This window comes from Lepisma saccharinum, chromosome 11, assembly GCF_977018435.1.
Source record: "Lepisma saccharinum chromosome 11, izLepSacc3.1, whole genome shotgun sequence".
Classification (NCBI taxonomy): Eukaryota; Metazoa; Arthropoda; class Insecta; order Zygentoma; family Lepismatidae; genus Lepisma; species Lepisma saccharinum.
Window position 1 is genome coordinate 80,776,625 of NC_139239.1, and position 27,053 is coordinate 80,803,677.

A 27,053-nucleotide genomic window follows, 5' to 3' on the forward strand; every position below is an offset into this window, starting at 1 on the left:
CTTTCTTTCCATGTTTAATAAAACACTAAAATGCTGACCAAGGCAAAATTTATTTTAAAATAAGACACTATAAACGTAACGTTTCCATCCTCTAACAGGGTCCTGTTCAGACAAAAATTCACAATAAATTGACTTGTATTTATTGTGAATCCTTGTCTGAAGACCTGTTAGAGGCGGGCCTCCCCCATAGCGCAGTGGTAGCGTCATTACCTTGTAATCGAGGGGTCCCGGGTTCGATACCCGGTGAAGGCACAAGTGGTTCGGATCCCACTTTAAACTGTAGGTCCAGTCCCGATTAGCCTTACTGTGCATGAAGTGGACTTAAAATACCAACTCAAAACCTGTTAGAGGATGGAAACGTTACGTTTATAGTGTCTTATTTTCAAATAATTTTTGCCTTGGTCAGCATTTTAGTGTTTTATAAGACTCAATTGGTACTCAACTTCTGTGTTGTACGAGTCACTGAGTGAAATTAACCACCAAGTTCACCAGGATAAAAACCGTGGACCCTTTACTATAAGACCTCTACTTTCTTCTGTTTTTCCGGTGCCCCTGCACGTTGCATTTGTAATTTGTATTGGAGTTATGTAGTGTCGCTTTTCTTTCTACCACTTTTAGCTAATCGTGACAAGTAGGATAAGAGATGAAGGGGATTTGGTGGTATGGCTCCACGCATTCAAAATCTCTGCAATTTGGGGAGGTGATGTGATACAGACCACACTCCGACCGGCTTGAGTGCTCATGGTTGCCTCCAGGCATTACTTGAGGCTGGGTGAACATCAGAGGCGCTCCAGGTGGAAACACTGCTGGAAAACTTTCCATCTGATATCGCCCTTCCTGGGAATCGAACTCGAGTGGCAGTCAGACGATCTACAACTGAATCATCGCGGCTCCATAAGACTATTTCAACTTGTAATCAAGGGGTTTAGGATATATTCCGGGTGGAAGCATATTCCAGTGGTGTGGATATCAATTTGAACAGTGGATTAAATCCTATAAAGTGCATAATTGTAATTGTACTCGTATATTCTCGTTCTGTGGACTACATTGTTGATCTGCAGTAGTATAGAACACGTCATCTTATTACATGTAACATATTTCAGTATAATTACAGTGTATATATATATATTCAGTTGATTACATATATGGGATGCAGCATACTTAAAGTACAATATACAGGGTGTCATTTTAATGGCGCCCACGGACCACGGAAACGTATAGAGGACATCAAAACAAACAACTTTTCTCAGTAACATTTTTCTCGTTGGAGCGTCGTTTCGGTGCTACAGTCGTTCAAAAAAGCCCATTTTGCCGCCTGGATGATGGCAACCCAACACAACTTTTGATAGCATTTGTGACGTCATATCCCGTCGTGAAGCGATGCGTTACAGGGTTGCCAGGAACACACATGTTCTGTGAAAAATGTCATAGCTACAATCAGCCACATTATGTACCGTAACTCAAGACGAGAAAACACGCTATGTAACCCAACAGGAAAACGATACGAAAAATGGTAGAAAGAAAATAGAATTCAAGTGGAAGTGGTCATATCGAATTTTGTCTCAGCTTACATGTCAAATATTTGCAAATCTAGTTCCCAAGTTCGCATCTACAATTTAGTCTATCCACTTCATCCTTTTGATACTAGTTGTCTGTGACACACTGAACAGATGACAAAATAGAAATGAAAGAACTCAAAATTCCAAAGGTAAGCAACACATAATATAATGTATATTCAGGGCATTATTAGGCAAGTGGCAAAAATGGTTGAAAATACAGGGATATAAGTAGTAGTAATACAAGCTCTCCGCCGACTGTGTTTATCTACGCACCGGATACACATGTAATAGTTTGCAACTGTTAGGGCAGTATATTCGCTATTGATTGATCATTAGATTGTTACTGTGGTTGTACGTGTTTTAGCCGTAATGTAACAACGTGAACCTCGGATACTTCCGTTATCAGCACAAAAGTACCACAAGGCGTAACACAAACCTGAAGATATCAACCTTGCAACGAGATTTGCAAATATAATTGACATGTAGCTGGGCGTAAACAGCCACATGTAAGCTGTATGTCCAATAAAATGTATTGTTGTTGATATTTGACATGTAGGCTGAGACAAAATCCGATATTGACACTTCATTTTGAATACGTTTTTACCATTTGGTTCACTTCTCCCTTCCCCTGAGATGACTGGTGATCTTCTGACTGGTAGGCTATGATGTTCGGTCTACTGGACGCGCTTCTCGCTTCGTTTTACAGCTAATAATGTCGTTGGTAGTTTGTAATTTTTCACAAAATTTGTGTGTTCCTTGCAACCCTGCCGTGCGCCTTTTAGCCGAAGGAAATGACGTCACAGATACGATGAAATGTTGTGTTGGGTTGCCATCATCCAGGCGGCAAAATGGGCTTTTTTGAACGACTGTAGCGCCGAAACGATGCACCAACGAGAAAAATGTTACTGAGAAAAGTTGTTTGTTTTGATGTCCTCTATACGTTTCCGTGGTCCGTGGGCGCCATTAAAATGACACCCTGTATAGACGTATATCCTATATATATACATAAAATATCAAGTTGATTACATATATTGGTGGGTGAGACAGAGAAAGCAGTTTTAGATATGGTGTAGAAATTCTTTTGTACTGTAGGGTGACGTTTCTAAGAGAGGTTTTTTAATATTATTTTTGTATAGTTTAGGCTTTCTTTTCTCCTTAATTTCACATGGAAGTTTATTTATCCCACTGTTTTTGGCACTGGATACACGTGAACAGTTTTTGAAAAAGTGTTCCGTGCACATAGAAAGTACAATTTCTCTGTTAACAGCAGTGATTCGAAAGCAATGAAATTATTGCAAATAAAAGAGTACGTTTTCGACAATGTGTATTTTTACTTTCTTATCTGAACCTGAATCTCGACGCGATTCTAAAAAGCCCTCGAAGCTTTTCGCCTACTCAGAACTCAGCGCAGATTATGTAACAATGAAGATTCGTGTCGTCATCACGCAAGAGTGCCAAAAACCCACAGCTGGCGTAAAATGTGAGTTCTCTTCAGAAAAGTAAAGACGTATTCACAAATAGCTTTCTCAGTACTGTTTACTCTAGAAAGTTACGAACGATATGCATCCCGTCTATTTGGGTTCTCAGTCTTGAAGGTTCTACGTCTACTGTACAGTGGGATCCATGAGTATTATCGTGCAAATTGTCCATGACTATTTTCATTAAAATTTCTCTTACATCCTATATGTTTTTAAGCGATGGATTTTTATGTATGATGTTGCAGAAGTTGTCAACAGCTTGTTTTGAGTTTTCTTTTAATTCTTGAAGCTCTTATTAGGTCAAATAAAGTGCGTGAACATGGTGATGGACAATTTGCAGGGTAATACTCATGGATCCCACTGTACAGTTTCTGCATAAACTCGATTCTCTGAAACTATCAGAATGCAAATGAAAATAAAATAGCTTCGTAGATGGACGTGAGCGATGAGGTTACACGATTATTAGATGAAGTATTGAAGGGATACTCAGAAACATTGACGTCTTGGCGGGGGTGGGACCGGTTCCCCTGGAAATTGTCTTAGTTCATTTCAAATAAAGAATAATGCATAAAGCTTATTACTGTAGCCGTTACTATAAATAAAGTTCACTTAAGTATTAAGTATTCCAGTATAATAGCCTAAGAGAAAAATGAGTTAGCTCAATAAATGAATCCAAGAAATAAATGGTTGCATCTGTTTTCAAATTTCAAAAATGAGTTGTTTCTTTTAATGCGACATCAACTTGATTACTAAAATTTTCTCCTGACTTTCAAAGATTTTTCTGGCGATGCTCCTACTCACAAGGGAACACCCATTCCCAGAAGTGGACTAAACCTGGAAGCTGCGATGGACATAAGGCGAGTCTATCACTCAATGTGATCAAATCTATTCTGTTCTGTTTTCAAAGAGACGCGCAATAAACTCAGAAATATGTGGGACTTGGCATTACAAATTATATCGACTATCCCCTTTCCCGTTATCCTTTCAGATTAATGCAATGTTGTGTCAAGGCTTAATCAGGGGCGGTGGATCGTGAATGTATCCATTCTTTTGATTGGTTAATCCCATCTCTTTCAAATTTATATACTCAAACATGATAGGATGCATCTCGTGCGTCGCAAAAGAGTTTGGCCGCCAATATACTATTAGTTTCTTGGCCCATTTTTTATTTCTAAAAATACACATTCTTCGATATGAAATTGGGTCCCCACGTAGGGTGAACATTACGTGTCTATTACGTCAAGGAAGCAACAACTGCGATTTGAACCATATTTGGCAACCCTTGTTGGCAAGCTAACTTACTTGGATTAAAACGAGAAAATCACCGCAGAAGATGATTATGATGTGCTAACTAAATCCTTCGAGGCAAATTAGAAGTCTTTGTCCATCATTTCCATGCAACATTTACGATAGAGAAGTAAACTGATAGACCGCAAGCTGTCCTTTCTTAATTAGCGCAACATGTATGTAACCAAAGTTACAGTAATTGGTGAAAAGGGTAAGACTTGTACTTTGTGTTAATTTTCAAACAATTATTCATGACAAACGGAATACACGCGAAACAGTATAATGTGATAACAGGCAAAGTTTTTCAATTAAAGTAAACGTATAATTTATATTCTGAAAAATAAATGTGTGTGAGACTTATTATGTGAATTATTAAGCCGGCTGGCCTTCACACTTCGTTAAGAACTGGAACATTCTGAGCTTCGCACACTTATTTCCTGCACACGATGGGAGAGAGCTTTCTTGGTTTGGTTTGGTTTGATTTGGTGTTTTAAGTCCACTTTGTGCACAGTAAGGCTAATCGGGACTGGACCTACAGTTTAAAGTGGGATCCGAACCACTATGTGCCTCCACCGGGTATCCAACCCGGGACCCGAGAGGGCTTTCTTGAAACATAAGCGAGTGCACTTATGAAAGTCTGTAGACTTTCAAAAGGGCACGACAACTCACACAGACACTCATAGACTATGAGTATCCGTAACAGTTGCTAAATATTCGTAATGCTGCTACTAAACTGACACCTTTGAAACTGAGAGGTTCCGACCCTTCAAATTACCTAGTTCAACAATTGGGACACAGGGTCGGATTTAAAATATCGATGACCCTAGACAACCTTTCCTTTCACAATTATGAAGGTGTTTTGCTACATTATTAGTGAGGGTGAGCCCTTCTCCCCACCCTACCGCTTCCACATATAGCCTAATTACAATAATATCTGCCGGTCCCCGTGGCGGAGTGGTTAGCACATCGCGCTACGACGCCAGGGGTCCTGGATTCGAATCCCGGGCCTGGGCATGGATTTCATCATATCATCACTCATTTCCATCTTTGAAATTAGCCAAAGGTGGGACAAAGCGAAGTAAAATAAAGTCAATCAATAAATAAAGTAAATAAATTACAATAATATCTAAATGCTCTTTAAATGCATTTAAAAATTATGTCGTTACAATTAAGTTCATTTCTTTCTTTTTAAGTTATTTTATACTGATTTTGCCTCGGTGCCGCAGAGATATTTCTCATACCAAGGTATAAGTTGCAGCAGTGGCAAGACGAATGGTACAAAAAAATAAAGTGGTGGTTTCAATTGTAGGTTTAGACCATATCGCTGCTGAGTGAATTAAAAGGGAAAAAGTTGAAACGAAAATAAAGCCAGGGAAAGGAAGTCCATGGATGATATTACGATGGGGCAATTTTGCCGCCCCAAAATTCATGGGACTAGGTCTAAATCTTGACCCTGTTGGGACACTTTATGTTTGCAATTCTTACAAAAAAAAATTGTACATAAGGAAGTATTTCCTTAACTTGTGAATATACTAACTCCTGTTAGAATCGAAAGGGTGGGGTGTAACGAATTCCAATTACTACTGTACTACTAACATGTCATATCTTTGTGAAAAATTAAAATATCGGAATTGTAAGTTATACAAAATTGTATTTTTAAAATAAAACAAATAGTCGGCAGCTTTCAATAAATAAACTTTAAATAGTACTACTTTATTGACATAGTTGTTAAACTGACACAATTTGAATTGGCTATGAAGTAGGTCATAGTACTTAAAAATATATATCTAAATATTGGAAAAGAAATTTCAGAGGTTTTCCTTCCCTCCTAATAAGTGGTTCAATTCGAACACAGGTACAATCCAAACTATAAGAATATTATAACTGTTACAGAGACGGCAAAGTGAGATAATAGCAATATCTTATTTTCATTATAATATAATTTTAACAACGAAAAATTATTTATTTAATTTCAAATTAGCACGTAATCCTAAAATACCGGTAAATGAAATTGTCACTATCTATTGATACCGGGCATTTGTGGAAAAATCAACCGAGATTCGTATTAATTACATTCAATATAACCAGAAAATGTCACGAAAGCATAATTGCTTGTTAGATAGTTCAATTAACGTAATACTGATACGTATGCATCATTCACATGACCCAACTAGATGGTAATTCGTGTTTATGAAAATTACAATTGTTTGAGATAGAGTTGATTCTAAGTATATACGTGAGGAAAAGTGAGGATATAATCTTCAGTGCCATCCTTAATAAAACCACCTTATTACGAGGCAATATCTCTCCAACTATACTATTGGACAGCATATATTTCAACAGTCTATGTGACATTGTGAAACATTAATTTGATGCTGATTTATTTGGAACTTGCAAGTTCGTAAATGAAATTTAAATTTACAACTGCCTGGATGTAAATATATTTAAAATTGATATTATAATCCGTTATTCTTGTGGGGAAGGCAGGGGCGTGTCAGAGTCAGGTTGGCCCACTCTGTCAAAATGTAATAAGCAAAGTTCGTGATAAAATAAAATGAAAATGTGATGATGCTCAAAATATATATTTTATTTGCAGATGTGGCCCACCCAAATATTTTGATAACCATCCACCGGCCCCTACACCAGAAAATCTGGCTCCGCCACTGGAGGAGATAGTTCAATAAACCCCACCAAAGGAGAAAATGTACGTTATCAGACTCAACGCATATTTTTCGTCATGAATGTTGTAATTTCTGTATATTCTACAAACTAACATTAAAAAAAAGTTCCACACAGTTGCCTCGGAAGGTTAAGGTCGGTCAAACGTCTGGCTTTTCAGTGGTTGCATCATGGTTTCATGGACTGCCCAGCTCGGAGTACGGAACTTCTTATCCCAGTATTTGTCATTGTTCTCACAAAACTGGGTCATCATCGAAAAACGGGGCCTCACATGATATCGAACATTAACCAATAGGTTACCCCACGAGGATACCAACAAGAAAAATGACAGCCAACGTGCATGTAGTTTCTTAACTGATAGTTCTTCATTTGTTTGTCATCACTCAACCTTTGATTTCCACTGGTGTACATTTCGCAACCACGACCTTCTGCACAAACTTGGAAGTTCAATATATGGAAGGTGATAAGATCTAAAAGCACACTATGACGAAAACATTTCAAATGGATTGCGCTGAGAACAATACACGAAGGGTTTCCCTGAAAATTATGGCAGCTGGTTTCGACGATAGCATGTCAAGTTCAGATCTACTTAGACAGAAAGAGTATCCGGCCCAAAGTATGATGGCTTTCTGCCTAACCACATGGCTTTGGACGGCGCCCAACGTTGAAAGCGGAAGACAAAATGTAGGAAGCCGATGGTGCAAGAGGACCAAGATACCATGTTTTGCGTGGGAGGCCTAAATTTAGTGGGTTAGAACCTTCCGTCGTGTCTGCTGCTGCTGCTTATCAATTCGCAACGTGCAAAAGTAGAATATTGAGATAAATTCATTTGTTAGCGTAACTAGAAGTTCAGTTTCGAGGAAGTAGATCCTCAAGATGACTCGCACGCCAAGATACTTAACTTTGTACTGTATTAATCGTAACGTAGGAAGGCGCTTGCTAAATTGAGTGCGACCTGAAAATCACTATCCATTTTCTGGTTGTCTGTTATCTGATGAGTCCTCCACTCGATTACTTTTGTAATAGTACCAAAACGAATGGCAAAAAATTCACCAATTCAGGCCCGTAGCGGGAGGTACCTTAGGGTGGCTGAAGCCTAGGGCGCTATTAAAAGGTTTGTTTTAAAACAACAAAGTCAGAATATGCAATGGAGGAATTTACGCTTGTCAGAGATAAGGGACGCTTGACGATTTTGCTTCAATTGAAAGCAAGAAAAGATACATTCTAATTGTATTCTTTCTGAGATGTCAGTCGGGTTTTATAAATATTCTGTAAATTTTACTTAAAATAATGTGTAATACATACTTTATAACAATGTCATTTTTTTAAAGCAGAATTGATTGATTTTTAATTACAATTTTTTTTCAACTGATATCATACTGCACACTATTATTTATTTTAATTAATATTCTTAACTTTTTGTCTTCTTTTACTTGTAGCTTTATGTTCTGATAACACACTGATATTTTCCCAAAGTAATTGTAATAGTACGTGTTTAAAGATGTTCTTCAGGCACTAAGACATAATTGAAATATTCTTAAATATGCTAACTTTTTAAAATCAGAAATGTAAACTACGAATGATAAAATATAGCCTATATTATTTTCTTAATGAGTTTTTCTTTGTTTCTTCATTTCAAAATTCGTAGAATGTAAATATCACGAACCATGGCATAAGAAAAAAAAAACCATCTAAGGACGCACATAAAATGTCGATGCTTGGTAGTGTGCGAGGGGAAGGGGGAGGGACGACATTTTTGCCCAGAGGCTGCACCAATAAGAGCAAATACCACAAGGTTAATGCGAAAGCGCCTTCCTAAACGAAGAGAACTATAGTATCTGCTTTTGAGGTGGAAAATAAAGAAATGTACTTACCGCATTGGAAGTGTTGATGTCGATATTTGACTTAAGGTATTCGAGAACCTTCTCCAAATTGCCTGCCCTCGCAGCGCGGAGGAAAGCAGTGTTTCCATCCGACTAGAAAGAAAGAAAAGAAAAAGTTACTCATTTACATCAGTTACAAATACAAGCGCACAATTATATTTAAATGGACAAAATGCATAGTTCATCAGCTAATAATTATTACTAACTGATTATAATTAAATCATTTGTATTTCTTACTTTGCATTGTTTTTTCTGACACCTTTAACTAATCGCGATGATAAGGATGAAATGTTGGTTACAGGAGTAGTAGTAGTAGTAGTAGTAGTAGTAGTAGTAGTAGTAGTAGTAGTAGTAGTAGAAGTACTTATACTTGAATGTTAAATTTTTTGTGTCAAAATAAAGACTGCATACGAAGAAAACTTAAACATAAAATTGCTGTTAAATGGCGTATGAAAGTTGACTCTGGAGTATAAGAACAAACAAGGAACTCGAGGACCTATATCAGCAGCCAGATATTGTGAATGAAATCAAGAGGATGCGACTAAGATGATTAGGACATGTGGAAAGGATGGAGGGAAAGAGAGGTGTGCGAAAATGAATGTATGAAAGACCAGAGAGAAGAAGAAGGGCAGGAAGGAGGCTAAAGGAGGCTTAGGGAGATCTAAGGAAACTGGGAGTGAGAGGATGGAGGAAGAAAGCAAGAGATAGACCCGTCTGGCAGTCCACGAATGTCTGTAAACGAATTGCTTAATTTATCTGTATTTATATTATCTTACGTCACTTTTCTGCCACTAGAGACAATCGCGCAGATTGTGGAATGCTTCAAAACTGCAATATGATGCAATGTTCATATTTCAAATTCAATAAAGTTTGGACTTGAGTGTAAGAGTGCAAAAGTCTAAGCATCAACTAAACTGTTGCATATTGCAACAGTGTGGTAAAAATCTGTTAAAAATATTCATTTCGTAATTCTTCTTCCAGCGTGCGACAATAGCTTTTTTTCACTTCCTGGTTAAAAGAGGAAGGAGGAGGGATACATGCTGTGGCATTGCTGCTGTCCGCAGACGCTTGTGGGGAGCGAGGTGGGGGAAGGGGTAACGCTGCACGCGATGAGCAAGTGCAATAAATGTAGGGAGAAGCACGCCACGAACTTTCCGCTCAGTATGCTCCATCGCATGACTTGGCAACTTTGCTTTGCGCTGCGTTTTCTCCAGCCAGCCCCCACGTCGTAGGTTGAAGCAACTAAAGCCCGATTCTATTACGAACATTGTAAACCTTGAAAAGTCTCTGTAGAGCGGTCTCCGTGCAGCTGGACGAGAACTATTGCAGCGGTCATTGATGAAAGTTTGCCTTGAGACATGCCAAAACTCGTGTTCATCACACTATGGCAGGACGTGAGAACTCCCTTTAAACTTCGACCAGGCTTTTATGTCATTTACTTTCACCTAGGCGCTGTACTTTCACCATTTTGTATATATCCGAGCAAAAACGACAAATATCGGCGAATTGCAATGTTAAGGAATGATATACTACACGATATTTTGTGGCTGCATTTTTTATCTGATTGTGGAAGGTCCGTCATCTCACGTTCACTTAATTTTTGTTTGAGCCATGGCCATCTTATATTTACGGTAATTAAAGGTTTCCTGTGTTATTTGGTCCTCAATTAAATAAAACAGCACAGCATTCAAACACCACAATCTGAGATAAATAAATATCAGTCTTTGGAAGTAACTTGCTTCATGTAACAATTATTTTTGCCGTTGTGGTTACTTTTATTTAGGTTTTCGAGTTGAAAGAAAGTTTCATATCTCAGTTTATATCCGTCCGTTACGAGCAAATACTTTCTCTTTAAGAATTTGAGCTTTTAAATTGAATTTTGTTACCTCTAAATTTTAATATTTAAACATATGAGGTTAATTATAATTTAATTTTCATTATAGTTGGTAGGTGCAGTTCATGAATGAAACATGTACAGTCACGGACACTTCTGGGTTTTAACAACCCCACTGACTTTCAATAGGATCATTACAACACAAAAGTGTCCGTGATTGTACGAGTTATATGTTATTAGGAAAGTAACTGTCACTTTAAAAAGTAATAACTTTCTAAAAACATAAAAATCAATGGATTCCAATATATATTAACATCGAAATTGAGAAATACACTAATTCATATCAACCAATTCTTATGATCACAGCTGAAATTTAACAATACACTGTTAAACACAAACCAACACTAATACGTTAAATTAGAGTCTGAATTGCACAAAAAACGAAAATGGTGGGGAAACGTTTCGAAAACTAGAAACTTGAAACAGAAAAAATTGCACGAAGCAACACACAAGTCATGAACACATAGGAAAGGTTCAGAAACTGACAAAACGGAACAAAACAAGCCTTGGTCTCCTCAACAACATGTTGATTCCATATAATGCCACCTATATTCATTACCAGACGCCAAGGGGGAAAGTCTTTTGCAACAGTGAATCATGGGGAGGGAAGACGTAAAGTTGCTCAGTCGTGTCCAACAGGATCGATAACTGTCGCGGGAATTAATGGCCGCTGTACTAAAGGAGATCTGCATTGCGGCTCCACTAGCTACATCAGAAAATCTGGTTAAATACTGCCCAGTCAAAACATTTACGTACCAGGGTGGCTACAAACAAGCAGAAATGAAATTCCCTGACTTTTCCAGGTTTTCCAGGACAAAATTTACATTTTTCCCTGACAATTACAAACTAAACTAAATCGATGTTTTTGTAAATTGAAATAATAAACTCATACAGATTCAGGCATGGATTTGTTAAGTACCAATATTATCTTCTATGAAATTGACTTAATTTCTCTATTCTCTATGATTTGAATTCAAACTGCAAAATAGTGAATTTGGAAAATTATTACAATTCACAAGCTAGGGAAGGATTGATTACGGAATTTTGTCATACGCAGTAAGTTTAAAACAAAATACTTGATTATTTTTAAAGTTACGACTAAATGAGATAAGAGTGAAGAGTGATTGATTAAGAAATACAATTTGTAATTTATCAGTCTCCGTATACATATTTCCACTGAGGTTTGGAATCCTCTGCTTGCAAAAACTATGAGTGCGGACTCATTTATCAATGCATAAAGCTACTTCTCTCTTCTCTGTAAAGCAAACCACTTAACTCTTGCATATAAGTGAAACAACTGAATCAAACAAAAGAAAGTGTCATATTTCCTTATATTATCGATGGGATTTCTGCTTCAGAACAGTATATCCAAGTGAAGTGCTGTGAAACTGACAACATGCAGTTATACCATTAATGCTGACGAAAAGGGTATGTAAGTATTAGAAATTTAACGCAAGGAATTTATAGAATTGCATTGTATAGGTACCTGATTTAGCTAACCAACACATTAAAACAGGAACACACTAATAATAAAAGCTTCTAAAAGTTCATATACGAGGGGCATCCTGAAAAAGCTCCAATGGTGCCTATACGCAGCACTAGTGGTCGGAGAGCGACACACACACATACAGGCAAAAAGAAGTGGCATGTAGCTGTAATCTGGTACAGTTGCAATGTAGCCGGTTTAGGACAGTTCTAGGTTAAAGATTGCAGCTCTCATAAAGTCTCCCACCGACTGCGATGTAGCCTACATTGCACGTTCAGAATTTGGCACAGAGCCACCAGCAATCGTGTGAGTTGTGCAGACCGGACGTCGTGAGTGATAGTATGGTCAGACGATGGTGCAGACAATTCACGGCCAATCGAATGTGCACAACCCCATAGAGCTGAGTACACACGGGCCCTTTGCATCACTTCAGGTGAGAGATCTTAGACCACTCCCTGTACAGCCCTGGCCTTGAATGTACCTACTTTCATCTCTTTGTTTAACTGAAGAGGTTTCTGGCAAGGCAACGATTTGACAGCTACATTGCGGTAGAGAGAGTTCCAGTCTTTGCTGTCAGACACATATACCATGGGCATACAAAATTTAGTGCCATGCTGCGACACATGCCAGAACAACGGTGGTGATTATGCCGAAAATTTTTCCCAAAATTCACATTTTCATTTTAGCGCATTTTCTGACAAATATCTGAAATTATACCTTCATGGTGTTTTTAAACTACTGTTTCAAATTGTAAGTCACAAGGCTTATGCCTCTTCGCGAGAGTTTGATATCTTGAAAGTTATTTTGGGAAAGTTATTTTCCATACCCCTTTATTAATTTTAAGGTAAAGATTTTAGATAATGGAATTTTGGTGTGGAGTTAGGGCCCCACACTTTCTTGATCACGGCTGAAGGTGGGGGTGATGTGATCAGCACCACACTCCTGGCTACCTTTATCCCTCAAAGTTTCCTCAACGTACCAGCTTCATATGATGCTGGGTGGCCGCAGGAGCAGTTTGAATAGGTGGAAAACATCCCAGTTCTCCCCCGCAGGATATCGACCCCGGGTCTCTCGCATAGGAGTCAGATGCCCTAACGACTGAGCTCCATTATTACTCACTCGGCAAATGCCGATAGTGCGCACTTAGCTTGGTAATTCAAAACATATCTCGTGCGACAAATACGAAGATGTGGCTCCCGTGTGACGGCAGATACGCACTCGATCTCCTGTTAGAACCCTGCCACTTTGCTCTGTGATGCAAATGGTTTTGATAGAAGTTGAAAAAATCGTGGGAAATACATGATTTAATGTGGCTGTCAGAATTATTCCATGTACGTATAACTCTATAGTTTACTCTTGAGTAAAATGTTGGAAAACTTGCATGTTCTATGTAGACAAATATGGCCTAGAAAAGACAAGGATGTTGGATTTCATGGAATTTTTCATTGTTTTAGGACATTTTTTTAAAAAAAATCGCTAAAAATGCCTACAATTCGCATTTTTTGCCAAATTCGCATTATTTCGATATTTCGAACGGGCGAAAAATGTGTCCAGACATCACTGCACATTCCTAAACATAATTTCGCAGCAATTACCATTTTTCACGGTTTTGGCGTTTGCGAAAAATCAATGTACCTACTAATTGGAAATTACTTTCTGGTCACCCCTCGTATAAATCAGTAGATGGAAAGTGAAAATTTAACAGGGCTGGCAGAGAAAAGTCAATTCTTGAAGGAAGTGATTTGCTGTTATGATTGAATGATTCGAGTAAATATGATATTAAAAATATTTACGTATTTATTATTAGTATTTTATTTCATAATATTGGACATTAACTTCACTCAGTGAGAGATTTAAGACCATCTCTCACGAGATTAAACAGACAGGACAGAGAGTGGCGTTAATTTCATTGCAATACTAGTGTTGCAGTAAATTGGAGGTTGGGAGCATTCACTTGACAATTTTTAAAACGTTCACCAATGCAGATTTATGTTACGCTTTTTCGTGATAGTATTCAATATATCCAGTTTGGTTGGATTCTTCTTGATATCTAAGAATATTGCAATGTCATTGTAAACGTATGTTAACTTGTGCGAAACTACTAATACGTCAGGATGATGAAAGAAAACCTTCGTAAGCACTGCTACATTAAATAAGGTGAAGTGAGCCAGAAGAGTAATAAAATTCCAGCAGCATATTTGCAGTCTAAAGCTCTTCTTGTTTATGCATGCGATTTTTGTTGGATGTTTCAGTCCATGCAATTTCTGTCGCATGTTGTAGTGAGATACTTTGTCGGGTGGTGATATTCGACAAAAATCGTATGTATCAATGGAACATATTTGTTTCCATGTTCCTTCAGATTGCCCAACAAAATGCCTTACTACGACGTCCGACAACTATCGGACGGCGCCACCCGCTCTTATCCCCTCCATCTGTCGACAAGTACCATTACTACTCCCATACGGACAAGAAAAAATGATAATTAAATGCATTTTCCACGTAATATTTAGAGGCTTAACCTTTACTCCCCCGATGATACCACATGGTATCATCAGAGTAAGGTCGTACTGGCCCGATGATACCATATGGTATCATGGTGCTGATTACGAAATGTATGTGCTTTTTGGACCTTCATACTCTTATGTTTGGGTGGAAACTCTGACACAGGTCTGGAGCAAGCCTGGGAAATTCATATTGATGACCAACCTCCCCCCCACCCCCTTCCGCAACTATCCATGCCACATTTCCGAACAGAGTTTTATTTCACATTTTGGCTCATTATTCAACTTTTATGACACCAAAGAACATGAAACATGTTTCATTCTCTTGAGAAATGTCCATTCTTTGAAAAGAATATTAAAGTTCGCACCTTCTTCCCAAATAGCGGGAGAAGAGAGGGTAAACTCCAGATTTTTATGTTTTTTTACATTGAAATTCGGTAGTCGCTCCCCCCAAACCACCTTTCCTCGGTTCGGCGTTCTGAATTGTACACCGTTGTATGCTCTGATGTTTTAGCTGCAAAACAAAACTTATCCGAAGTAGATTGTTCCCGTAGTGCCCAAGTTATAACAATTTTCCTCCAAAAATTCAAATTACCTATTATTCGTAAAAAACATGAAAAATGTTTCATTCTCTTGAGAAATGTCCATTCTTTATAAAGAATGCAGCAAACTCCACATTTTTTTCCATTGAAATTCGGAGGTCGCACCACCCCAAACCCCCCTTCCTCGGTTCGGCATTCTGAATTGTACACGGTCGCATGCTATGATGTTTTATCTGCAAAACAAAACATATCCAAAAAGATTGCTCCCTTAGTGCTAGAGTTATAACTAGAGCCCGGAAGTTTGGCAAAATGCCTCTTCTTATCTACTGCATATATTGATAATTTTTTTCCGGATATACGTTTTTTATGTTGTTTCGAATGTTTTAGAAGCCTTTTCATTTTGCCTATTTTGCCTATTTGGGACCCCACTGCCTATTTTTAATTATAATGCCTTTTTTTGCCTTTTTCAATGAAATTTGAACATTTTTTTAAAAAAATGTGTAAATAAATTATTTTTCTCCCAAAAAACGTTGTTGGCATTTATTTTTCTTCCGTTTATTATGTGAATAATTTTCGCCTTACTTAAGTAATATTGAACTCACGTATGTTTCAACATTGCTGAAGGAGAAAAGTGTGTTTAAAAAAAATTAGTATTTCATGCTGAGTTAAGATATTGCCTTTCCGTTAACATGTCCTTGTGAATGATTGACTGCTGAAAACCTGTTGCAGAACACCTGCACAATTACGTCATCACGTCCAGCGTCCGTGTCAGGAGGTTATTGACAAGAAACAGCACTAATGCCCAAGGGCCTTTGCATAGATTCCAAAATCAAGTTCTCTATCTTTAGTTTAGTTCTGCACTTTGGAAGGAAAGGATCGTGTAGTTGTCGTCATGCCGAAATTGAGTGTGCTATTAAGTGGTAAGTTACATGGTTACGTGCATGAATTTGGTGAAAGCACATTTTTGACAGATGGTACTATTCTTCTCTGCAAGATATGTGAAAAAACATTCAAACCATGAGAAAAAATACTTTATATCTCAGCATGTGTCAACAGCAAAACATAAATCTGCAGTTGCCAAAAAGGTTGGACAGAAGAAGATATCCCTAATTTCAACAGTGGGCACTTCATCCAACAGGCAATATCAGTTTTCTCTTGAACTGTGCAAAGCTTTCATGGAAGCAGGGATACCTTTCTGGAAAGTGGAAAACAAGTCACTGAGGAAATTCCTGGAGAAATACACTAAAGAAACGGTGCCGTCGGAATCTACGCTGCGGAAAACATATTTAAGCATCTGCTACGAAGAAGCTCTGCAAATAATTCGTGCTGAAGTTGGTGGAAAGAAGGTTTGGATTTAAACACATGAAAGTACTGACGCTATGGGACGCTGAATAGCCAACGTCATCATATGAACTATGAACCAACATGCGGAGAATCCTCGTCATTTCTTCTCACGCCAGAACAACTAGAGAGAGCCAATGGTTCGTCAATAGCTCAGTTATTCTCAAATTCCCTACTTCTGCTCTGGCCAGATGGTGTACATCATGATGACATGTTACTTTTTATCAGTGATGCAGCTCCCTATATAAAGAAGGCTGCCATAGGATTGAAAATTCTCTTCCCGAACATGCTTCATATCACATGTGTAGCCCACGCAATGCACAGATTCGCCGAAAAAGTTAGAGTGTTGCACCCAGAAGTGGACAGGTTGATTTCGAACACAAAGAAGATATTTCTGAAATCTCCCTCTCGAACCCGAACATTTCAGGAAGTTGCACCTGAGCTTAGTTTACCTCCGCAACCAGTCTTGACGAGATGGGGAACCTGGATATCAGCAGCTATATATTATGCTAACAACCTTGAAAAAATCAGTGAGGTGATCGATGCTCTTCCAGAAAATGAAGCGGCTTCAATTCGTGAAGTGAAAAAACTCCTGTGCTATTCAGAACTGAAGAATGAACTGTCGTTTATTTTTGCACATTATGGTGCATTGCCAGAGACAATTACAAAGCTAGAAAAAAGAGGTGAGACTCTTGTAGCATCCATGAAAATCTTCGAGGAATCTATGCAGCAGATGATGGAAGTGTCAGGAGAAAAGGGGTCAGCTGTTGTGGAAAAGTGCAAATGGGTAGTGAGTGCAAATTATGACTTGAAACAATTGAAAACAATTTGTGATATTCTAAAAGGTGAAAATGCTGTTATCGAAATGAGTCCAGCTACATTTGTTTGTTTTATGTATGATTCATTAACATTTTGCCAGAAATTATAGATAAAAGTAAGTGACTTTCAAATGTGCCTTTTTCAGTTTATTTTGCCTTTTTCCCATTTTTAGTGCCTATTTTCCACATTATAAATGCCTTTTTGCCTGCCTATTTTAACGAAATTAAATGCCTGAACTTCCGGGCTCTAGTTATAACAAATTTCCTTTAAAAATGCAAATTACCTATTTTTCTATTTTTCGTAAAAAAAAAAATCACATTTAGGCTTATTATTCAACTTGTATGGCACCCGAGAACATGAACCATGTTTCAATCTCTTTGGAAACGTCCATTCTTTGAAGAGAATACTAAGGTTTGCGCCTTCTCCCCAAAATAGCGGGAGAAGAGGAGGTAAACTCCAGATTTTTAAGGTTTTTTCCATTGAAATTCAGTGGTCGCGCCCCCAACCCCCCCCACCCCCCTTCTTCGGTTCGGTGTTCTGAATTGTACATGGTTGCATGCTATGTTGGTTTAGCTGCAAACCAAAACTTATCCGAAGTAGATTGCTCCCATAATACCCGAGTTATAACAATTTTCCTCCAAAAATGCAAATTACTTATTTTTCATAAAAAAAAATTAAAAAATCACATTTTGGCTTATTATTCAACTTGTATGGCACCCAATAACATAAAACATGTTTCATTCTCTTGAGAAATGCCCATTATTTGAAACGAATACTAAAGTTTGCGCCTTCTCCCCAAAATAGGCAGGAGAAGAGGGGGCAAACTCCAGATTTTTGTTTTTTCCATTGAAATTCGGGGGACGTGCCCCCAAAGCCCTCTTCCTCGGTCCGGTGTTGTAAATTGTACACCGTTGCATGCGCTGATGTTCTAGCTACAAAACAAAACTTACCCGAAGTAGATTGCTCCCATAGTGCCCGAGTTATAACAATTTTCGGCAAAAGAGTGTTCGAAGTCAATGAAGACGAAATTCCCTGACATTTCCCTGACTTTTTTTGACACCTCAAATTCCCTGACTTTTCCCGGTTTTCCAGGTTTTCCAGGTCTGTCGCCACCCTGCGTACAGGTGAGAAGGTACTGAATGGAAGGGCTAATGGGCTGCAACCCCCCAAATGCATAAGCGCAAGAAAACTGAGAAAATTGGAAGGTTTTTAGAAACTTACACATAGGAATATCTTGGAGAAAGTTCCAAAAAATAATAACTACACAGTTAGTAACACTTTCTATTTATTTTTCAAAAATCTATGCATTGAGCACCACCATTGCTCAAACCTTTCTTTCTAGAACATGGATCACATTCTAGATCTAGTGTGTGTGAGAGAGAGGGGGGGAGAGGGAGAAGGAAAGAAGCCAAATTAATATGTACCTGAAAAAGTTAATCTTTCCCATGTGGGATATATTAAGGTTTGGCCCTTCCCCCCCAAAAAATATCAGAGTACGGTACTGCTTACAGATATCTAGCTCCAACTCTGTCTCACATTTATGACCACTGTTAAACGAGTAAATGTGCCATACGTTACAGCATAATAAATTCATAACCAGTTTACAATAAATTTGGAGCAAATATTACCTTACACACTGATTTAGTAATCTTTATATTATACCAAATGGCATAACTACGTATGAGGTGATTCTAAAACTTGTGATTATACTCACATAAACATTACATTTTAATTTTGAAACGCATTGCATATCTACGAGACATGAAATGCATTCAGCAGACTTCAAGGTATCATTATCACAATATGCTGTTTAGTCGAATTCATACGTGTACGTAGAGCAACACGAACCATATGAGGCTGGAAATTTATTTTTATATCATGCCAAGTGTAATTAAAGATGGTCACTGACCAAATAACATATGCAGCACAATTTGTGCCATTCATACGTCTGGAATGTTTCCATGTTCCAGTGACATTACTCACATGCAATTGCTGCATATCTGTGAGTTATTGTGTGCTACGTGGGAAAGCTCTTAGTAGGTGACAAATGATTTGGGGGGGGGGGGTATCCTTTGGAAAGAGAAATGAGAATTTAGCACACATGCTTTACTTGAATTTCATTCTATTAGATTCGTCACATTCAAATGCAACTCTTAACAGTGATGGCGTGTCTGCGATGAGCATACGTACTAGCCCTCACCCCTCCCCCGATGGAATAGGTAACTTTGTTGCCTTGTAATCAGGGCGTCCCAGGATCGACATTATTGTGATTCGGATCCCACTTGTAGTCCAGTCCCGAATAGCATACCTGTGCATACAGTGGACTTAAAACAAAAACTCCAATACGTACTATAAACAGTGGATCTCAAACTTCATCAGACAGCCACGCGGTCCAATTAATCAGATTATATGTTATTGAAAATTCTTGCGCAAATCAAAATGACAAATTTCAGAACCTCTTGCGACACGGCGGTTAAGAAACGATGCTATAAACTATGCATTTTTGCAATTATTACCCTTTTGCAAGTAGACCTGTTTTCCACGAACTACCGACTGTTGCTCTCTAGTGTTTTGTATGCCCTGTCCTTATTTTAGAATAAGAAAGAACACGTGCTGTGCATATGAAATGAATACCACGTTCACGGTACATGACACTGGCTGGAACCTCACTAGCGTAAATACTGGTCTTGACGAAAGAGGCAAAATATCCCACAGTAGGGAAACATATATCGTTCCTCCCAAGCCAATATTATTATAATGAACCACAAGCATGAGTTTCCTCCTTAACGTAGTGGCTAACGCTACTGCCTTTTAATCAAGGGATCCCAGGTTCGATTCCAACTACTGCAAGCACATGTTCAGTGTTTAGGTTCCCACATTTAACTGTAGGTACAGACTAGATTAGCCTATTTGAGCATGTTGACTACAACAATGTTGCCAATTCTTGTAAATACAACGACGTCAGTGGTGATCGGTGAAGAAATCACTTTCATTAGTGAAGTTCAGAGGCGGGTAAGAGATGAAGGTGGCGGCTGACACAGAAATTAAAAACCGTAAACCTAGTTCCTAGATATGTTTTTCTGTTCATCTGTTGGAAGGAGTAGCGGCAATACTATTGACTGTTTCAGTGCTTTTCCAGGAAAAATGTTTAAGTTTTACACAGGCTTAATTACAAAATTTAACAAAATACCCTACCCATAGGATTCAATCTTACTTCGGTTACACTACTATTAGTATTGGTGATATTCTATTAAAAAATCGATAATCGTATTTGATTAATAAAAAAGGACTGGACTTATTAGTATCATCGTATTTATTTTATTTGTTTATTGAAATTCTAGTACAGCAGAAGCCATTTTAAACCGGAAAGAAACAACAGTAAAACAGTAAACTAGCGCTAAAATAAGAAAAAACAAAAATAGACAAAACAAAACAACAGTACCAAGATAAACAGAAATCAGTTTCGCAATCGCATTACTTATGTACATTTTTTTCTAAGTTGGTGATAAAAGACGAATATGAACTGATTATATCTACTTGGTTTGAGATGTTGTTAAACTGATTGTAAGAAAAGTTGAACGAGTAAGTAAATGTAACGTTGAACTAACAGAAGTACTACGAATCCATGGTAGTACGACTTTCGGGAAATTATATCTGTCATGTATGGATATATTACAATACAATATCAAAATAACGTTAATCTCGGTTGAATTTTGAAAGGAAAAAAAAAACGGATTTCACAATGCAGTTGTTGTTATTGACCTTGGTGAAAGTAAACTCTCACAGAGCTTAAGCAAGCGATATCTTCCCTCAAAAGTGACGCCGTTCGCTTAAAGCTCCTCCCACGTCTTTCATTACGTCACATTATACGTGACGGTGAACAGCCTTGACTTCAGGAGCGAGTAACATCTGCAATAGGTGATAGGTAAAAGAAAGGTGTCTTTGCAAGAGGCAAACAAGAAATGATGAGAACTTGAAGGCAAGTGAGGTTTCACCTGCAGCTTTGTTTATGCATACTTTTCTACCTCGAGTCTCATCCTTCGTTGTCACTTGTAGCAAGAAGGTATCATATCTAATACTCAAAGACCGTGTTGGGCTTCCCCGATGGCGCAGTGGTAGCGTCGTCGCATTGTAATCAAGGGATCCCAGGTTCGATACCCGATGGAGACACGTGGTGGTTCTGATTCCACTTTAAAAAACTGTAGGTCCAGTCCCGATTAGACTTACTGTGCATTAAAGTGGACTTAAAACACCAAATCAATCAATCAATCCAAGATGGTGTTTCTTGCCATGCGTTACAAGCAAAGTGATGGGGGGGACAAGTAATGTTTTGTTTAAAGTTCACTTTATGCACAGATTGGCTGGCGGAACTAAAGTTTGAAGAGAGATCCGAACCACTAGATATGTGCCTCCACCAAGTACCGAACCTGGGACCCCTTGAATACAAGGCTAGCAAGTTACCGCTACTCAGATACTTATCACAGAAAGGTGACTGTTTAGGCGGATGTAAGATACGGAGTGTAAGATACAGCCTTTGAGCTGTTGGTGATCTAATTATTATTATCGTGTCATATTCATTGAATACTATATGAACTCATTCAACGTCTGACAGGAGTCTGCCTCGCTTCTAATACTCTGAAATTTACTTTACAATTGACCAGACGTTTGGAAAACTGCCGATTCCCTGAACTTGTATTTTGCGAGTTCGCCCCTAATATCTGAAACGCCTAATTCGAGTTGCTTTAAAAAACAATGAAGGCACTTTAAAAATTATACATTTGCACAAATAACTGAATAACTAAGGAAGTCCATCACATCTGGTAATGTTGTGCTCAGTTTTGTACATGTATGGGAATTTTTGGGTGTGGCTCAAGTATGCACATAAACACCCACCAACCCACAGAGAGAGTGAGAGGGTATGTCTGAAATTTCACAAGAAGTCACTGAAATCGCCGAAAACCACTGTGCTTTCCTTTGTAAATTTACAAACACGTGTACAATATTTTCGGTAGGTCTAATTATTAATAATTTTAAGGTCTAAGATCCGACCCTGATTTTATATGATATTCACACATTTGGAAGTTAATGCATTCATTATATATTATTATTATTATTATTATTATTGAGTGATGTAGAACAGTGGTTTGCCCAGAAATTTCATTAGAATTTGATATAACCGTAAACAAGAGAGGTGCCTGCTTTTAATGGCAGTCCGTTCTGCATTTTCTATTTTTCTTCTGTATGCGGCATTCTTCCATTTTAATGCTGGGGCAGGGGGGGGGGGGTATGACCAACAACAAATCAACCCCTCCCTTGGGCACGCCATTGATGGAGCACATATCATAAAAACATATTACTTAGCGGAACCATTTCGAAACAGCGGATTTCCATTTATTGCTTTGCACTTGAAATGTGAAAAAATCCACTACAAGCGTGAAGGAGAAATGAATATCGTCTAAAAATAGCCCATTACCTTTAGTAAGTCGGATATGTTCGTTTGACCGTCTCTTCCTTATTAACGACATGGCTTCTATCTTTATGTAACTTCGCGTAACTAAAGTCAAGGACAACAGGCATGAGAAATCAGTTTCACACAATGCTCTAAACAGGCCTTCTGCACGAAACGTTTCCAAAGACGGAAATAAACAATACCCTGTGAAGTTTGCTAAAACTTTTGTGAAAGCTTCTTTTGTTCTGGCTGAAAGAGGCTGTGATAGGAGTATCATTTCTATTTTTATTTAGCGTCGTTTTTCTGTCACTTTTGGCTAATCGCGACGATGATAAAGAGTGATGATTAGATGAAATTGATGAAGGGGCACCCAGGGCGGGACTCGAACATGGAAACTTTGGACGCAAGATAGAAAGTCGATCTCCAACACAAGGAATATCCTAGGCTCACGTATGGTTAGTTTTAATACTGTCATGAAATGATGGCTAAAATTCTCAGCGGTAATGAGGAAAGTTCACGTAATCTCTCTCGACTCGTTCTCAAATGTAATTCGCCGACCCCCATGGCGGAGTGGTTAGCACATCGCGCTGACACGCCAGGGGATCCCAGGTTCGAATCCCGGCCTGGCCATCTGTGTTTCCGAATGTACATTCATCAATTTGATGAAATCACTCATCCCATCTTCGCAATTAGGTAAAAGTGGCAGAAAAGCGAAGTAAAATAAACCAAATGGATCAAATGTCGCTCGCAGTGTTGGTACATCCTCACAAGAGATTGTATCGAGATTAGACATGGCAGTCTCAATCTCGTCCGGAGACGTACAAGCATTCTGGGCGTGTAGAGTTAATTAAGTTATTGTCGGCATTTTATCCTGAATGTATGCAACCATGGTGTACAGGTTCACAGCTGCCCCTAATGGATTAACTTTAAAATTACGATTAAGAAAATATGGCATGTATGTAAATAATCATTTGGGCAGGAATGTCCGAATAAGCAGTACAAGAAAAAAAATGTTTATACAAAATTTTCAAAACGAGACGACAGTCACGGAAGATTCTCGGTTTCGTCACGATTTCACACAGATCTGTCTCGTTGTCGTCTAAATTTTTAAGGGGTTTCTCGTTTCGGTTCCATTCCTAGATTTTTGGAGAATGAATTCTGATCGATAAAAGTAGAAGAAAGAAAATCCTAACTACAGTCTGTACTGAACGTCTGATATTTGAATCCAGGATCTCTTGTTTCGTAGAGATAGGGTACAACTTCTGTAGTACCATCAGATATCATTATTATAATGAATTACTATGTTATAAAAAAATTCTGAAAACTGACCCGTTTGTTTATCCGTTGGTTACTACTCCCACAAGAGTTGGCAACTATTGGTGAAGTTGTAACTGCCGGGTGAACAAGCACGAGGAATATAATTTTCATTTTCTTTCAGCAGCTCAGTGCTGTGTGACCTTGATGCAAGGAAAACAAAGTGCAAGATTCTATTAAAAGAAAAACTTAATGACTTGCTTTTACAAAAGCTGGAGGTATTATATCTTTGCAGTTTGGTTTTTAAACCATTATTGCGGTCGTGTCTGTGGTGGGTTTCAGCAACAATGTTGAAACACGACAAACAATCTCGTTACAATACGCAATAATACCGGCCACTTTTAAACAAACAACTTGCACAGTTGCCAAGTTTACTATCGGAAAAGATAATGGAGCTAGAATACTGAAACAAATCCCAGCCGAAGGATCCAGACAGACACGCTGCAATTTATGTCGACATATGCAAATTCGTCGTACGAAAAATAGCCCCATTATCTTTGCCGTTTGAAGAATTAACAGGTATATGGCATTAATTTAGTCACGGGAAGACTTTCACTTGCACTCTTAACCAAAAGACCCAACATTTAAGCATTTTTTTTTTTTTTTTTTTTTTTTTTTTTTTTTTTTTGCCGAATCCATATTTTTAATGATGGTCTAGCACTTCTTATATCAGGAAACTGACCTCCGTGGTGTAGAAGTTATCATAATTCATTGCGAATCTAGGTGCTGGGTTTAATTCCACGTATGAGACGAGACGGGACAGGCTTTTAAAAATTCGAGACGAGACGAGATTGACCATGTGTCATAAGACAAACGAATATTTTCGAGACGAGACAGCATTTCCAAGAGACTCCACGAGACGAGACAGGCCAAAATCTCGTCTCGTGGGCAACACTAATTCCACGTAATGCTCGGGTTATAGATGTTCTATTACGCATTTCATCAGTCAATAAATTATTCTATCACTCCTGACCAAAGATTTATTGATTGAGTTGGTGTGTTAAGTCCACTTTATGCATAAAGTTTATGCACAGTAAGGCTAATCGGGACTAGACCTACATTTTAAAGTAGGACCCGAACCACCATGTGCTTCCACCGTGAATTGAACCCAGGGACCCTTGATTACAATGCGACGGAGTTAACGTTGTGCCATCGGGGAGACACGACTGACCAAAGGGATATAAATTATAGCAAGACTACATCCCATCTCTTCCTAGTTACCTGATTGAAATAGTGAGCTCTGGTGTAGACAGAAATCAGGACAAAAAGGGATGGACGACGATGGACGTTGAATATGCGTCACTAAACAAAAACATTCCTGGTGCACTTAGCTCTCAAAGGGAGGTTAAATTGTCAGCTTAAAATCATATTAGTGGGGCCAGCAGTATGTCAAAAGATAATAAGGGACAAACGAGATAAGAGAAAGTTAAAACATTAAACTCGGTAACATAATACCAGAGATTTTCAGTCTTAGACTTAAGTTTAAGTCTCAGTATTAAAGAAAAAATTACAATAAATTTTAGAGGACTGCCACGAAAATTCTAAACGATGTTGGAGGATCTTGAAAAAGCATTGACATAAAAAGGTGCAATTGTAATACATGAAATACAAGATGTCCAGCCTATATTAAAACCAAACAAACAAAAACAAATACGTGAGACCTAATCAGGATTAATTTTTAAAACTGCAAATAAAAATGAAAATAAGGCAAACTGTTGCCAAGCTGAGTCACCTGCCAGAACCTCGTTAACATGAAATAGATGCAGTTTTCAGTATGTGGCTCCTATACTATAATCGGCTTAAATGTTCGTATGAATAACACTAACCTTTATGCTATTTTGATCCTTCCGTTCATCATTTCCTTTGACGGGCAAAGGTCTAAATCGACCTCGTTTCAAAATGAAGCTTATCAAGTACCACATCACACCGTGGGCTATGGCCACCAACACACCGGCGGTTAGGCCCATCATCATGAAATCCGATGTTATTTTCTGCATCGCCCCTTGCAACTGATCCTCTCACTATTATCGAGGGGAACTGAAGACTAAGGTAGAGTCTTCCCAGATGCACAAAAGCACTCACGCACGCACAAACACTGAACCAACATGAATGACTTGCTATTCAAAAAACATCCTGGCTCCACGGGCAATGAAAAAATTTCAGAAGAGGATCTTTTCAGCCAATCTTATCTTCGGTAGAGTTGGTTAACGGCTGATAGGATGTCACGAAGGTCAACTGAAAAAAAATATCCGCACTGAACGGAAACAAAAGCAAGTCGCTTGAACCGTGGGTTAATGGTATTCTTCCAATGGTGGCTGTCGAAGCAGTGCTCGTAATAGCTAGAGGTTGCAAAAGGTGACTACGATCCTATCTGCTGTTAAGTGTAAGTCACGGTGACGAGTAGAACGCGTGGGAGTCTCTTTGACGGTTACCTCCCCTCCCGGCTCGTTCTTCCGACGATCAGCCATCCACCGTAACCGGGAATCACTCCATCCGGAGCGAACTTTCAACTCTGCCACCAGCAACCCTCCAGCACCACCGGCAAACGCTGCAGAAGCGCATTCCCGCAACCACGTGAAGGTTCCAACGCGGCACTATCCTTGCTTCGGGCTGTAAGTCAGTCAGTCAAGGTAGGCGGCCATAAAACGTGCTTAATAACCGTGTGCTTACGTAACGCTGGAATGAAAAATAATTGTGATTCCCAAACTGCTTTTGTCATACATGACTGCAGGGTTCTTCTCTCGTGAACACCTCGCTCTACATAATGCCAGCATAGAATCCTTACGACGATCATGGATTCCTTAGCATTTCTTATCACATG

At 38.5% G+C, this 27,053-nt stretch overlaps 1 protein-coding gene across 2 annotated transcripts in view; it reads right to left on the reverse strand.

Moving 5' to 3' along the window:
- The window catches only part of LOC145994943 (uncharacterized), a 103,658-nt gene extending 76,846 nt beyond the window's left edge, over positions 1-26,812 (reverse strand). Inside the window, exons 1-2 of one of the 2 annotated variants that reach the window (XM_083131457.1) lie at positions 26,059-26,812; positions 8,878-8,979 (exon numbers count right to left, since the gene is read on the reverse strand). In XM_083131457.1, the coding sequence (XP_082987583.1) occupies positions 8,878-8,979; positions 26,059-26,229 (273 nt within the window). In that variant the 5' untranslated portion in view covers positions 26,230-26,812. The remainder of the gene's footprint in view (positions 1-8,877; positions 8,980-26,058) is intronic. The other variant, XM_083131458.1, reaches the window with a different exon arrangement.
- Between the last annotated feature and the right edge of the window lie 241 nt (positions 26,813-27,053).